General features: G+C 37.1%; 1 protein-coding gene across 1 annotated transcript; it reads left to right on the plus strand.

Annotated features, from left to right (window-relative positions):
- Positions 1-9,812: 9,812 nt before the first annotated feature.
- On the plus strand, positions 9,813-14,553 carry LOC116707586 (ras-related protein Rab-1B-like). Its single transcript, XM_032544997.1, has 6 exons — positions 9,813-10,043; positions 10,867-10,939; positions 11,986-12,081; positions 12,170-12,265; positions 13,050-13,181; positions 14,176-14,553. The coding sequence occupies exons 1-6, from the start codon at positions 10,030-10,032 to the stop codon at positions 14,407-14,409; spliced, it is 645 nt and encodes a 214-aa protein (XP_032400888.1). The 5' UTR covers positions 9,813-10,029; the 3' UTR covers positions 14,410-14,553.
- The last annotated feature ends 302 nt before the right edge of the window (positions 14,554-14,855 follow it).

Here is a 14,855-nt window from a genome sequence, read left to right on the forward strand (position 1 = left end):
CCAGAAATTAGTTTAAAAATGTATAAGTTTCCTCTACCAAACAAATTTGCAACTTTTGAATCTTACAGGTTTTTTTTTTCCTGAGATTAATCATAACATTTCTGAGTTTGAGGAAGGATATTTACTCATGTCTTTTTTCTGTCTAAAAAAGGGCAGATTTCCACCAAAGAAATCTCAGAAATCTTCTAGAAAAACAAGATATTTCTGAGTTTGAAAAATCAAAAATGAAGTAGGAAAAAAAATCTGAACTTTTCCAGTTTTCATGCAGAAATTTACTCTTTTTATCTATTTACAATGGCCTTATTATGCCGTCATGAAACCTCTATAAGATAAAGTTTAATTTACATTTTTTACCAGAAATCGGGCCACTGTAAGTCCTCTCTCTGTAGTAAATGCAATGTAATGACAACTCGGACACAAACTACACTGGGTCTAAATACAAAAACCAGTCAATGTACGTTAGCCGTTTCCCGGCTACATGCGTCTCCTGTCGGCAGATCTCCAGACCAAACACACGCTGACATAATTACTCCTGGAGGAGAAACATGACTAACAGAGGTAGGAGTGTGTGTTGGTGTGTCTGTGGCAGACTTTAAAACAAACACGAAAACACAAGCCACATTGTATGCACAGAACATGGTTAGCATTAGAGCTAACAGAGCTAACCGTGTAGCCCCCCCGGGGTCGATAAGCAACTGAGGCGCTTTGACCGCATCCTTTGGCTCACATTGATAATCCGAGTAACGGGTGTCACAAGGCTTACTCTGGGTGTGTGTGTGTGTGTGTGTGTGTGTGGTTGGCTGTGTGGTAATGTTTGAGCGAAGAAGGGTTAACGAACACAGCTGCCGTCAGTTGGAGTGTACAGCCGGAAGTGTGGATGTGGTTTACAGTTGACTGTATCTGTGTTTGTGTGTTCCTGTATGGGAACATGAAAACTTAGCAGAGAACTTCACAAATTTAGGATATTTTTATTTTTTTTAACGGTGGCATTTAATGCCTGCAGCTACTTGGGGTTTTGTTTGTTTGAATATATTTGGAGACAAAAGTTCTTGTTTTGATAATGATCAATAAGTAATATGGGAAAAAAATATGGGAATATTTGAGATTTGTAATTCAGTGAATAGTCAACTATGATACTCGTCTATTCTTATTGGTGATAAATTCCCAAAAAGCAGCAAGGAATTGGAAAAAGATTCTGAATTGTTCAGGTTAAATTAAAATATAAAAAAAGTCTGGCCAAATCTTGGTTGCGTTCTGCGTAAATACAACCAAAACAAATGTGAGTTTGTCACTCCCGGAGAGATAACTCGTTTTATTTTACCAAAGTCAAAAAAGAAATTATACAACTGCTAAAATGTGACGCCACTGCTTACATTTAGTTAAGAAGGAAGCTGCAATTAGTGTCTTCTTAAGAGATTTTTGTGTCGTTTTCTTTCGTTTTTTGTAGTGCAGCGCCACCACAGGTGAGGAGAGGAACAGGTTTGACAATTAGTCTGGTTTGTTTGATACAGCGCAGTGTGAAGGCGAAACACAGCAGCTGCAAATGTAGCAAATCTTGCTATTTCGGTCCCCAACCGAATAAAGTCTAGCGGACTGTCGGGTGTGAAAACACCCCTAATGTAAATGCTTCTAAAATTCAGCTCTAACTTATTTCCAAAGCGTTTTGTTTGGAAGCTTTCGGGACCAAAATTGCTACATTTATTACGTTCTCAGCTGCTGCGGTTCACTTTCACTCTGCATTGTCAAACAAACCAAACGTTTTGAAAAACCTGTTCCCCTCCTCACCTGTGGGGGCGCTGCACCAAGAACTTCTGAAGGGAACATCATGAAAACGTGTGAAGAAGACTCTGAGGCCTACTTTCTTCTTCATGAAATGTAAACAAAAATGGAGTGGCGCCAGATTTTAGCAATAGAAGGATTTCTCTGTCTTTGGCCCACAGGCCGTTTCTACTGCTAGCGCTATGCTAGCATATTTGTTTTGGTTGTACTTACCCAGAATGCCTTGCGCTGTAGTCCACTTCCTGCTTTTGAAGTGATCTCCGGTCCCCTTGATGTTCACACATGCAGAGTTCACTTCAAACAAACCAAACCATGCGAACCAAAGGGTTGGAGGTGGACCAGGGTTCACTTTTTTGGTCCACATCAGAATTCAGTTGCACATTCACACCTCACCAAACAAACCAGACTTTGTAGACAAACGAACTTCAGTAGGATTAAAGCGGACTAAACAGGTCTGGTGTAAATGTACTCTATCTCCTTTGATTCTTCAGGTGTGGCTCTGAGTTTTAGCACTTTTAGAAAACACCAGTGTACATGGCAGAACAGTGACAGCAGCGTTACATCGTTTGTGACAGAGTATCGCATGTTAGTAGCTAACAGGCTGACTGCAAAATTACAGATTTATTATGTGCAGAGGTGGGTACTCCACTCCAGATTTGTACTCAATAGTAGCACTACTTCAACATATTTTTACTCAAGTAAAAAGTAGCTGTCCAAGAAATTACTCAAGAGTAAAAAAACATATTTGGTAAAAAGTATACTGAAGTAACTGATCAAATTATCAATTGTTTAATATTTAAAATGACAATCAGACGGACCAAAATTTAAAGTTAAATAGAAATTTTTGTATTTTAAGGACCAAAATGACAATAATTCACATGGCAAACAAAAAATAACAATGTCAAGCAAAATAAAATGTTTCCAAATCAGTTTTCTTTAATAAAAAAAACTCATAAAACTTTAACAAAAACTGCAGGTGTGTGTCTGTGTTTGGTGAATTTTTGGTTAAAACATGTTTATTTTTCCATTCAGTGGATACAATATACAGAAATTTAACTCAAGTAAGAGTAGCAATACAGCATAATAAAAATGACTGCATCGGCGTTTCATTTCTTTTAAATACACAAAAAAACTCTGGCGTTTTGACACAAATTCTTTCCTCCACCTCCAGAACAGAAACATTTTCAGTGTTGTGATGGTGTCAACTTTCTTTCAGGTTTATTCAGAGAATATCGTTATTTTTTTCCCCCAAAAGAAAACATGACGACAGCTGATTCTTGCTCCGTTCTGCAGGATTAGAAACATGGAGGGGGAAAAAACTCTGCGAGTCACAACAAGCAGGTGCAGGAGTGTACAGTCCAGCTTGGTGCTGTTGTCTGTGGGTGTGTTCAGCGTGTTCAGAGCGTGCTCGCATTGTGTATCCATTCTCTCCTGCTGTAGCTGTAGAGTGGGTCTTTTTATGCGAGTGTCATGTTCCTTCCTGTCTGTGAAGTGAGCGCGTGAAAGGAGGGCAGATATGGAGACCGACAGAAAGGAACTGCCTCTTATGTAAAAAGCGCACACAGTTCTCAAATACCTCTGGCTGGCATGGACAGCTGGTCGGTTGGCGGGAAAACGCTAAGGACCAGCTGTCAATGAGACGAGAGGCAGAAGGGCGCGAAAATGGGGTGCTCACACTCATCAAGACGGGGAACGACGCAATAAAAGGGATAAAAATCCACTGACATAAACATACAAAGAGGCAGGAAACAAGGAAGAAGCATAAAAATAAAATATAGAGGTGTAAAAAAGGGAAACAACATCCATTTCAGGATATTCTTTAAATGAAAGCAAGAAATCCTAACAGAAGCAGTAGTAACCATTGTGGGCCACTAGGTAGCGATAATGTTGACATTAACTTTCTGAACATAATTAGCAGTGATATTTTTAAGCAAAACAAAAGGTTCACTGCAATAAGACAACCTCTTACCAAGTACTTTTAGTTTCCAGTGCAAATATCTTAGTAGACTTGAAATAAGACAAAACTAACTTACAAGTAACTTTTCAGCAAGATATGTTGTTTTAAGTCAATGATTGCTTAATATTGAAGAAAAAGTTCTAGTTTGACTGGTAGTTTCACATGAACTGGCACTCTGCCGTTACCTAGCAACCCCCGCCAAGCCAAGCCCGTTGCCTAGCAACCCAGTCCTAGTTCCACTGGCAGATTATTTCATTTATAACATGAGAAAGATGTGTTGTTATAAGTGAAATAGTCTGCCAGTGGAACTAGTACTTTTTCATCAATATTAAGGAAAGATTTACTTAACACACGCTCCTATATCTTGCTGACAAGTTAGTTTTAAGTTAGTTTGATCTTATTTTAAGTGTATTAAGATATCTGCACTAAAAACTAGACAAAAGTACTTGGAAAGATTTTGTGTTTTTGAAGTATTCGATATTATGTCTTAACTTTAAAGCTCATGGTTAAAGGTTAATGGTGGACAGGTAAGGACGACAGAAAATCAGTATTGTCTGTAGTTTCCAAGGCCTGTTTTGCACAAAAAGGTAAAAATGTTTATTTAATTTGTAATGTTTTTATAAAACTTTCACTTATGTCTTCTTTGTCTTTATTTTTCCAGACTGTTTGCGCTTCAGATTCTAAATCTGTACATTAAAACAGACATTCACAGACAGTTCACATTAAAGGTCAGTAAATGGAATAAACTCTTGAAAGTTGAAAATAAAAGAATGATCCAATCAGTTTAACCAATTTCCTTCTTTGAAGTTTTATAGCTGCTATGTCGTCAGAGCTTAATTGTGCAAAACACGATCCTGGGAACAGAAGCATCATCTGGGTTTTCCCATCTAAACTTCAAACTGCATGTATGTCATAAATGAACTCAGTCCATAATGTTTTAATGACGACTGAAAAAAACACTGAATCTTACCAAGAAATTTTTGTCTAGTTTCTAGTGCACATATCTTAGTACATTTGAAGTAAGACAAAACTAACATACAAATAACTTTTAAGCAATATTTAGGAGCTTATTTTAAGACAACAATTTCTTAATGTTTACTTAAAAGTAGAACTGGTTCCATTGGCAGATGCATTTACTTATAACAAGAAATTTTCTAATGTTATAAGCAAAATAATCTGCCAGTGGAACTAGAACTTCATCAATATTCAAGAATTATTGATTTAATGTAGGAACTTGCTGAAAAGTTACTTGTAAGTTAGTTTTGTCCATTTGCACTACACACTAGAGCAAACATACTTGGTGAGACTTTGTGTTTTTACAGTGCATATCATTTTTGCTCTTTTTCTACAAACTAGAAAAAGAGCTAAGAAAAAACAAAAACTCCATGTTTAATTTTCTAGGAAATGTTTTATTCTGGTTCTGTAAAGAAATGTGAGTACCTGCCTGCCCTAAACCATATCTAAATGCAGACACACACGCACGCACACCCACACACACACACCCACACACCCACACACACACACACACACACACAGGTTTTCCAAACAGATTCACATGCAGGAGCCAGGGATCGTGGTAAAATGAGGGTGAATAGTGAAAAGCAGCTATTTATCTGAGCTCGCTCCAGTCTCCTGGGACGCTCACTGAGGGGGAACAATGACCGGTTTAACTCCATCCACTGACCTGTGCACAAACACAAACACACTCTCACACTCCTCGCTCTGTTCGAGACGTCCAGCTGTTCAAGATCACACACACATTTATTAAGCAAACAAGATTCACTCCTTCAAGTAAGTACAAACTTTTACATTTTTGTTTGTTGCATCACCAAGGAAGAATATGGAATGGCTATGTTTTGAACAACTAACCATCAAGGCCTTGTAAAACATACCTTAAAAAGTAAATAACATTGTTAGGGTATTACCAAATCTTTGTTTCAGTTGGACAGAAGAAGAAGAAGAAAGTAGAAGTCACAATGGACGCCGCCGTCTATGGATCAATGTTAAAGTTATTCAGCAATTGGAGCCGACAATATCGTTACAAAATTATAACAGGAATTAAAATTCTCCATTGGTAAAAGGAGAAACATCCTTTTACCAATGGAGAACATTGAAGACTCAGAACAGAACAGAAGACTCAAAGCATTCTGCCTTAAAATGAATATGCACAAAAAAGCAATGAAAGGTGAGCTAAATATTTAGTTTGAGGCTAAATATTAGCTTGCTAACTACATATTTTGTTTGGAGTTAAATATTTTTTTGGAAGCTAAATATTTAGCCTGCTAACCAAGTTAGAGGCTAAATATTTAGCTTGCTAAGTACAGATTTTATTTGGAGCTAAATATTTAGTTTGAGGATAAATGTTTAGCTTACTAACTGAGTTTGAAGCTACATTTTTAGCTTGCTAATTAGTTTGTTTGAAAGTTTAACATTTATATATGGATGAATAACATGTTACAAATATGACTTGAGAATGCTGCTGCTGGTGTTCTCACTAAAACCAGGAAGATAGAGCACATAACACCAGTTTTAAAGTCCCTCCACTGGCTCCCTGTAGCTCAAAGAATAGACTTTAAAATCCTGTTGTTAGTTTATAAATCACTGAACGGCTTAGCACCACAACACATTAAAGATCTGCTGTTGTTGTATCAACCTTCCAGACCTCTCAGGTTCCGGTTCTGGTTCTGCTCTGCATCCCCAGAACCAGAAATAAACGAGGAGAAGCAGCATTTAGCATCTATGCACCACAAATTTGGAACAAACTTCCAGAAAACTGTAAAATAGCTGAAACACTGAGTTCTTTTAAATCTCGACTAAAACCCCACCTGTTTAGAATTGTATTTGAAATGTAATCAATTACAAATTTATTGATGGAACCTGACTTAATGCTGTGTTTTGATTATTGATTCTATGTTGCAACTGCACAAAAATCCGTGAGGGATGGCGGAGTCCCAGAGCGAAATTCCATGAGAGGTGTACGGAGCCTGGTGCCAGAAGAAAAACGGTGAGTGACTGAGGGTCACTGCGCGTACCACAAACCCTGTAAATTCTAGACACTAACAGGTACCATAGAATTGCACAAAAATCCGTGAGGGACGACGGAGTCCCTGAGCGAAATTCTGTGAAAGAGTTTACGGAGTGAAAGAGTTTATGGAGCCTCGTGCCAGAAACTCATTAAAATGCTGTTTTAAACTGCGTGATTGTGAGTGGGAATAAAAATAGCAAAAGGTATTTCGTTCCATATAACACAGTAGGAGTGTAACAGGTAAACCTTTTATGGACGCAAAAGCAAGAACCCCGACTTGATGACTTTGTGTTTCTGTGTTTGATAAGACGTAAAGCACTTTGAAATGCCTCGCTGCTGAAATGTGCTGTACAAATAAAATTTGATTGATTTATTGATTGATTGACTTCAAAAATGAACCCCCGTTTCTTTTTGTCAGCATATTACCGCAGTTAAGTTTTGACTTTGTAACCGAAGCAGGCATGAAAAACACATCCAGAAACAAAAGCCTTTGTTGGGCTTTAAAGAAGAAGAAGCAGAGAAGAATGACAGATGTTGGGATAAAAATCGGTTTCAGAGCTGATGCTTGACTGTTTTTTTGATGGCGTCCCATCTAAAAGTGGCGGCCATTTTCATGATTTGGAGCAGCGAGTCAGGTTAAGGAGTCAGGCAAGTGGCAACCTTATTTCTGCAGGTGAAAGTAACTGTCTACCTTGTTTCATCAATCTAAAGTAAGCTTTCTACAAAATTACCCATTTTTCTGGATTATAATAATGAAAATTATTTGCACTTTTGTGTAAAAGATCAAAAGATGTCAGAAAAGTCAGAGATTTTGATGTTGTAGATTTCATATCAAATGAAAAACTGCCAATTGAGGGATTGGGACTGATGCTGTACTGCTGCTAAAGTTTACAAGATGAAATCAAAAAGCCTAAACATCAATTTCTGTTGTTAGTTATCTTAAAATAATGATTTTATACCACTGTTGTCTGTTTTCTGCTGCATTAGCCAATATGCAAATGGCTCTTTTTGGATTCTTCCTTTGCGTGTTTTGTTCCTCTTTGAGTTTCGTTTTGTTTTTGTTTTTTCCTGACGTTCCCAGACCTTCTCCTTGCTTTCTAACCTTCACTCTTTGTTTCGATCCGTTCCTATATTCCTTCCCCTTCCCCCAGTTTTCCCACCTCTGTGCCGCATCGGGATCGGCTTGTCCCCGCAACCACTGCCGGCGCTGCCTCTGTCCCAGCAACCGTTGTCAGGACTGCTGACCTCTGACCCCGTCACAGCTGCTCAGCCATCGCATGTCTTCTCAATCCTCTGCTCGCTGCTCGTTCCCGTGACCAGGAGGGTCACACATGGGAGCCGGCGCTGAATTAAAGTAAATCACTTTCATTTTGTTCCCCTGGCCAGTTCTCCAAAAGAAGAGGAGAAATGATGGAAGAATAGATGAAGAAAAGAGCAGAAAACAAGAGAGGAGGAGTTAAGAAAGAAACAGAAAGCAACACATGAATATGGAAAAAGTAAGGGAGATTTGATGGAGGATACAAAAAAATGAATAAATAAAAAATACAGAAAGAGAAAATTCAGAAAACTGAGGGGAAAAAAGAAAGAACAAGGATAAAAAAAAAAACAAAGGAATTAATATTTGGAAATAAAGAGATGCAGGAAGATGTAATAAAGAAAAGCGACTGATCAGATTTGAACAAAACAATACATTTGTTCAATAATAAACTAAGTACAAAACAACAATAAACGATAGGAAAAACACTTAATATTAAATATATGAGAAATTAACACAATAAAGACAAAAAGTGAAGACAAATTAGCAGAAGTTTAAAAGTCATGCATCGACTGATGAATATAATTCCCTCTCTGTTGATTTCATTAAGAAGAGTTTTTAGACAAGTTATTTGTTAGAGCGAACATTTATGGCAGCCTGCTGTTTGTTTGGGTCCTCAGCTGCTTGGTAATTTTTGTTTTTATAGAAACACAAACTGGAGTTTTTAGCAGTAAAATCCCCCCAGTTTGAATTATTTTTTTCTTCCAGTTTGTTCCATTTGGTGTTTTATTTCTAAGCCAGACTAACTGTCCACGCCTCCACAATGTTACTTTTATGGGACCAAAAAAAGCAAACCTCAGTGTCGGTTCGGTTGAAGTGAACTCTGGTGCGGTTTGAATGGATATGTGAACGCCAAGCGGACCGGAGACCGCTCCAAAAGCAGAAAGTGGACTACAGTGCAGGGCATTCTGGGTAAAAACAACCTGAAAAGAAAAATGGTTCATGGTATTTTACTAAAGACAAAAGAGTAATCCTACAACAGCTAAAATCTGACGTCACTCCATTTTTGTTTAAATTCCATGAAGAAGAAAGTAGACATCAGTGTCCTCTTCAGAGGTTTTCATGTCATTTCCTTCAGTGGCTCTTGGTGCAGCGCCCCTACAGGTGAGCAGGGGAAGAGGTTTTCAAAGGGGTTGATTCATTTGATACAGTGCAGACCTGGAAATGTAACACATTTTGGTTCGCAACCAAATCAAGTCTATCATAAAATCAGGAGAGAAAACACCCTTAAAATCTGCACTTTTTTTCTGCACGCATGATCAACTGGTGGCTTTAAGGCACTACACCTTTAAGGCTTATTGGTTAAAAGCTTTAAAAATATTTAGACAATAAAGAGAAAAGGCCTGCACCAAGCGTCTGATTGCTTACCTAGCAGCATATTGAATAATTTAATCTCAGTACAGAAATAATACCTTGGATCCCATAAAGTGATTTGCAGAAACTCAGTAAGAACTGTTTGAGGATCTACGTTTCTTGCCCTCTTCCTGCTTTTTTTGTGCCTGCGTTACAATTGGTCGGCTGTCGTATGATGTCGCCCTGCACATATTGTCAGGTCGACAAGCTGAAGCAAAGCTGCTCTTCACATAAACAACAACAGCTGCGCAGAAGCTTTGCTTACTGAATATCTGAAGCAGCTAGCTTAACTGTGTTCTGGTTTAGGAAGAAAATAAAATGATGGTGCGAGTTAAGCTGGGTGTCCTGGTTCCAGGTGCTGTCCCTGGTGTAACCTGAGCTGAACTTTATTAATAAATAATGAAGCAGTCAGCTCATAAGTCAGACACAGACAGCGTTTTCTGCTTGCTGTCCTCCGGAGAACAGCATCCGACTTCCACAAACAGGCTTCTGGGACCAGAAAACAACATTCCCAGAGACTCCCTGGCCTTCTGTCCATTCAGGATTAGTTTCAGGATTCGTTTCTTTTTGAGTCTAATTGTGTGAAGAACCTCACCGATCATGAATCCTGAATAGTAAGTTTTCCTCTCTGAATGTGATGTGTTACTGGTAAAGTTAGGTGAAAACATTCAGGTGACATATAGACTGGAAGACACGTCAGAAACTACAGATGTGGATTGTTAAAAATTGTTTTTAGCTGCTAATTTGGGCAATTTTTAGGAAGTGCAGATAGTTTACCATCGTTTATGAATGCAGCTTAATTATTTTTTATCCAACGTCAATGTGAGTTCATCCTTGGATCAGGAGTAGTGTTTTTGTCTAGTTTTTAGTGCAAATATCTTAGTAAACTTGAAATAAGATAAAAGTAATTTACAAATAACTTTTCAGCAAGACATAGGGGCTTGTTATAAATGAATAATTCCTTAATGTAGATGAAAAAGTTCTAGTTTCATTGGCAGATTATTTCACTTACAACAAGACATTTTTCACACATCATAAGTTCTTCCAAACATGATGCCTGCACTGCAAAAACACAAAATCTTACCAAATGTGTTTGGTCTAGTTTCTAGTGCAAATGTCTTAATGCACTTGAAATATGACAAGTTAACTTACAAGTAACTTTTTAGCAAGATAAAGATAAAAAAAGTACTAGTTCCACTGACAGGTTATTTCACTTACAACTAGATATTTTTTCATGTTATAAAGGAAATAATAATAATAGAAGAACAATGTTGTAACAGTAAAAGGTGGAGAAAACAAAGACTGTTAATACTTTCTGGATGCTCTGTATTTCTGGGCATGAATTGTATCTTTTATGGGAATTTGGTTAAAAAAAAAGGAATGTTTATATCTCACACCTATGTTTTAATGTTTTTTAATGCCTGTGTGTCTCTTCAGTGATTACCTGTTCAAGCTTCTCCTCATCGGTGACTCTGGAGTCGGAAAGTCGTGCCTGCTGCTGCGCTTTGCAGTACGGTCTTAGGCCTAGTCCACACACAGCCGGATATCTGAGAAAACACATACATTTCTATGCTTTTTGACCTTTCATCAACATGAAAACTCAGCTAAATATAACTAAAATCATTTATAAAAACTCCGACCTAAGTGGAGATTTGAGAAAACTCAGTATTTGTGTTTCAGTGTTCAAACGGAGATTTAGGGTCCTGTGCATAACATTCTGCAACAAATAATGTACAAATATATCCACATACATGTTTTGACATGATTCCCAGTCGAGATTATTATGGGATTTAATAACTTTATATACTAATTTTGTTACTTTCGAAGTAGTTCATCCAATATACCCGTCCATCCACACGAACGTCCTGTCGCCATCTTTAATTCCTAACAGGAAGTTGCGGTTGTTTTGAAGCTATCTGATTGGCGGACGTAGGTTTTAGCTTGGCGCCACACTGCCCCCTATGGGTTTGGCATGTTCAAAACACCATTCATGATTGTATTTGTGCAGGTGTAAAGTGAATCAAAACTTTTCTGAAACAGATTCACTGTGTACAATTAATTGTTTAAAAAGATATGGTGGAGATATTCGGTTTTATAAAGACACAGTTACGTACTATGATTTCTGCCAAGAAAAAGTCAGAAAACTTTTGATTAATCTCAGAATTTTTAAAAGAACTTGGAAATATCTGGACTCCAAAAGCAAAAATAAAACTTGAAGGAAAAACACTCAAATTTTGTGATTAATCCTAGAAATTTTCTAGAAAACATTTGAACATTTTCCAGCTCAGAAATTTCCACGTTTTCTATAAAGTTTATGAGATTAGTCAAAACAATTTTGAGTTTTTTTCTCATGAATTCACAACTTTTTGAATTCTGATCATTTCCTTATTTTTTTCTAGACATTTTCTGAAATTTATCTCAAAATTTCAGAGTTTTTGGTGAAAATCTTTTTAAAAATTTTAGCTGCAATTGCCCTAATAAGCTATTGATCATAGCTACATGTGTACAAGGCCTTATTGACAGAAAAGCAACTCTTCCACTTTAAACTTGGTGCAGGATGACACCTACACTGAGAGCTACATCTCCACCATTGGGGTTGACTTCAAAATCAGGACCATCGACATGGATGGGAAAACTGTGAAGCTGCAGATTGTGAGTTTATTACATTCCAGCTGCTCTTTGTCTTTTAAAAAATATCTATTAAAACAAGTCTGCTAATGTTCTGTGTGAATGACTTCAGTGGGACACTGCAGGACAAGAGAGGTTTCGAACAATCACCTCCAGCTACTACAGAGGAGCACACGGTATCATCATTGTTTACGATGTGACCGAACAGGTCAGTGAGTGTTTTTACGATGGTGTATTGGGGCCATTGAAGATAGAAAAAAGGTATTTTTGCCAAAACAATTCTCAGAAATTTTCTAGAAAAAAACAAGGAAATTTCTCAGTTTGAAAAGTCAAAAATTGCTGGAAAGTTCTCAGAAATGTTTCACTTAATTTAAGAACCTTTGTAAACAAAAAACAACAGAAATTTAAGAGTTTGAAAAGTCACAAATTTTCTTGAAAAAAAGACAGGTTAATCTCAGAAATTTTCCAGAAAAATTTTTCAATTTCTGACTTTCAAATGTCAAAAATTCTTAACTTTGGAATCTCACAATATTTCCATTTTTCTTTTCTAAAAAAATGTCTAAGATTGACCAAAAAAAAACCTCTCTGTGATTGTTTTTTTAATTTTCAACTTTTTGATCTCAGACATTTTGAAGTTTTTCTCTAGAAAATCTGAGTTTCAACAGTTTCAACAGACTTTCGAAACTCAGAAAATATCCAAAAGTCAAAAATGTTAAACTTTTTAAACTCAGAAATTTCCACGTTTTTTTCTAGAAAGTTTTTTTTAGATTAATCTAAAAATTTCGGCATCTTTTCCTTGAAAATTTTTGACTTTTCAAACAAATTTTTTCTTTCAGAAAGTTTTTTTTTTTGACGGAAATGTACTCCTCTTTTTTCTGTCCACAATGGACATAATACGACACCATTGAGTTGTTTTTTTTCTCCAAATATTCAGTGAAAAGAAAAACCAGGAAGTTGTAATATTAACATTGAATCTCTGGGTGTTTCCTCAGGAATCCTTCAACAATGTGAAGCAGTGGTTGGACGAAATAGATCGGTATGCCTGCGAAAACGTCTCCAGACTGCTGGTGGGAAACAAATCGGACCTGGTCAGTAAGAAAGTGGTGGATGCTGCTACGGCTCAGGTAACAAGAGAAAAACATTTAGAACATTCACACACAAAAAAATATTGAATTAATCCAGAATTTTGACATTTTCAACTGTTCAGTTACATTTTCTGCACCCTCCACTCTTTTTGGGAACTCTGGAAGTATAATAATAATTTGACAGTATAATTCACTTGTTTTAATCTGTTGAGATTATATGGGAAGTTTCAGTGTCCTTCAGAGGGAGAAACCAATGTTTCTGCTGTCTGTGTGATTTCCATGTGTCGTATTAAATCCGAAGTATCTGATTGTTTTACAAAGTGTTTGCAGTCAGAACGGTCATATCACATTTCATCAGACTTTTTACGTCATCGATGTGAGACATGCGTCATAATTCTGCACCAAAAGGAGTCAGACACTGTAAATCCAAACCTAAACAATCTTTGAAAATTGTAATTATGGAAACAAAGAAGTAAGAGGTTATGTATGCATAGTGGAGGACCTGTTATGCTCTGGGCCTGTTTCTCCTCCAAAAGTTCTGGAAATCTTGATTAAGGGAAGGGCATCATAAACTTTTTGAAATATCAGAACATTTTTAAAGGGTAGTATTATGTAAAATGGACTTTTTAAATTTTATTTCATGCTATAATGTTATTCCCTCATCAAAAACGTAACTAGAGTGTTGGTTTTATTATTTTATGCACGTTTAAGAAATCACTTAATCTCCATGGCAACCATTCATCTGTGCAAAACACCTGGGTGGACATAGCTCCGCCTTCAAGAAGCTTGGAAATTGCATCTCCTCCTTGTAGCTGCAATTTCAAAGCTTCTAGCCAGCAGCAATTAGCAAACAGCTGGTGGAACTGTGCATCAGCTGAGCTCCTTATAGGAGCTACTTCTTAGTGAAACGCTGGTCAAAATTAACACAAATAACAATGTTATGGAAGGCACTTGCTTATGGTTTGTTTTGGGGTTTTAATTTGCTATTACCCTAAATTTGCAACATGTTTGTTCTTTTCCACATCATCATCAGGATCTGGCGTCTTCTCTGAAGATCCCCTTCCTAGAAACCAGCGCCAAGAGCGCTGACAACGTGGAGAAGGCCTTCCTCACCATGGCCGCCAAGATCCACAAGCGGCTCGCCAGCGAGGGAGGCGGCATGCCGGGGGAGTCCACACAGGCCAGAGGTCAGACCACCAAGATCAACAGCGCCCCCGTCTGGCTCGGCGGGGACAAACAGACACAGGAGGCCAATAACTGCTGCTGAGGATCAATTAGATCAACTCATTCCCAGATTGTACCAGATGCAATTATTGTTATATTTTCTGTTAAAATTAACGCCTGGAACTGTTTGATTAGAAAATATGTTTTGAACATTATTTATTGTAACAAAACGGTCTTAATAAAAATAGAGATAAATAAGCAATGATGCTTTATTTTTAATGATAATACCTGCAACAAGTTAAACTGGAAATCTATCGTAGAAAGCAATTACTAATAAAAATTAATGCTTTAAAAAACTGGAAAGTGATTAAAGTTGTTCAAGTTTTCTTTTGAGTGGGTAACGTTTTGTTTTAAATCATTTGCAAGTAAGTAATATAGCACCTTTTACAGGTCAGAAACCGCAAAGCGCTTTACAAAATAAGACATAAAAAGACATAAGAAACAATTTGCCATCACTTCTGTAAGTTGTTTTTAATTGTATTTAATGTA

Source organism: Xiphophorus hellerii, chromosome 18 (genome assembly GCF_003331165.1).
Source record: "Xiphophorus hellerii strain 12219 chromosome 18, Xiphophorus_hellerii-4.1, whole genome shotgun sequence".
In the NCBI taxonomy this organism is placed as follows: Eukaryota; Metazoa; Chordata; class Actinopteri; order Cyprinodontiformes; family Poeciliidae; genus Xiphophorus; species Xiphophorus hellerii.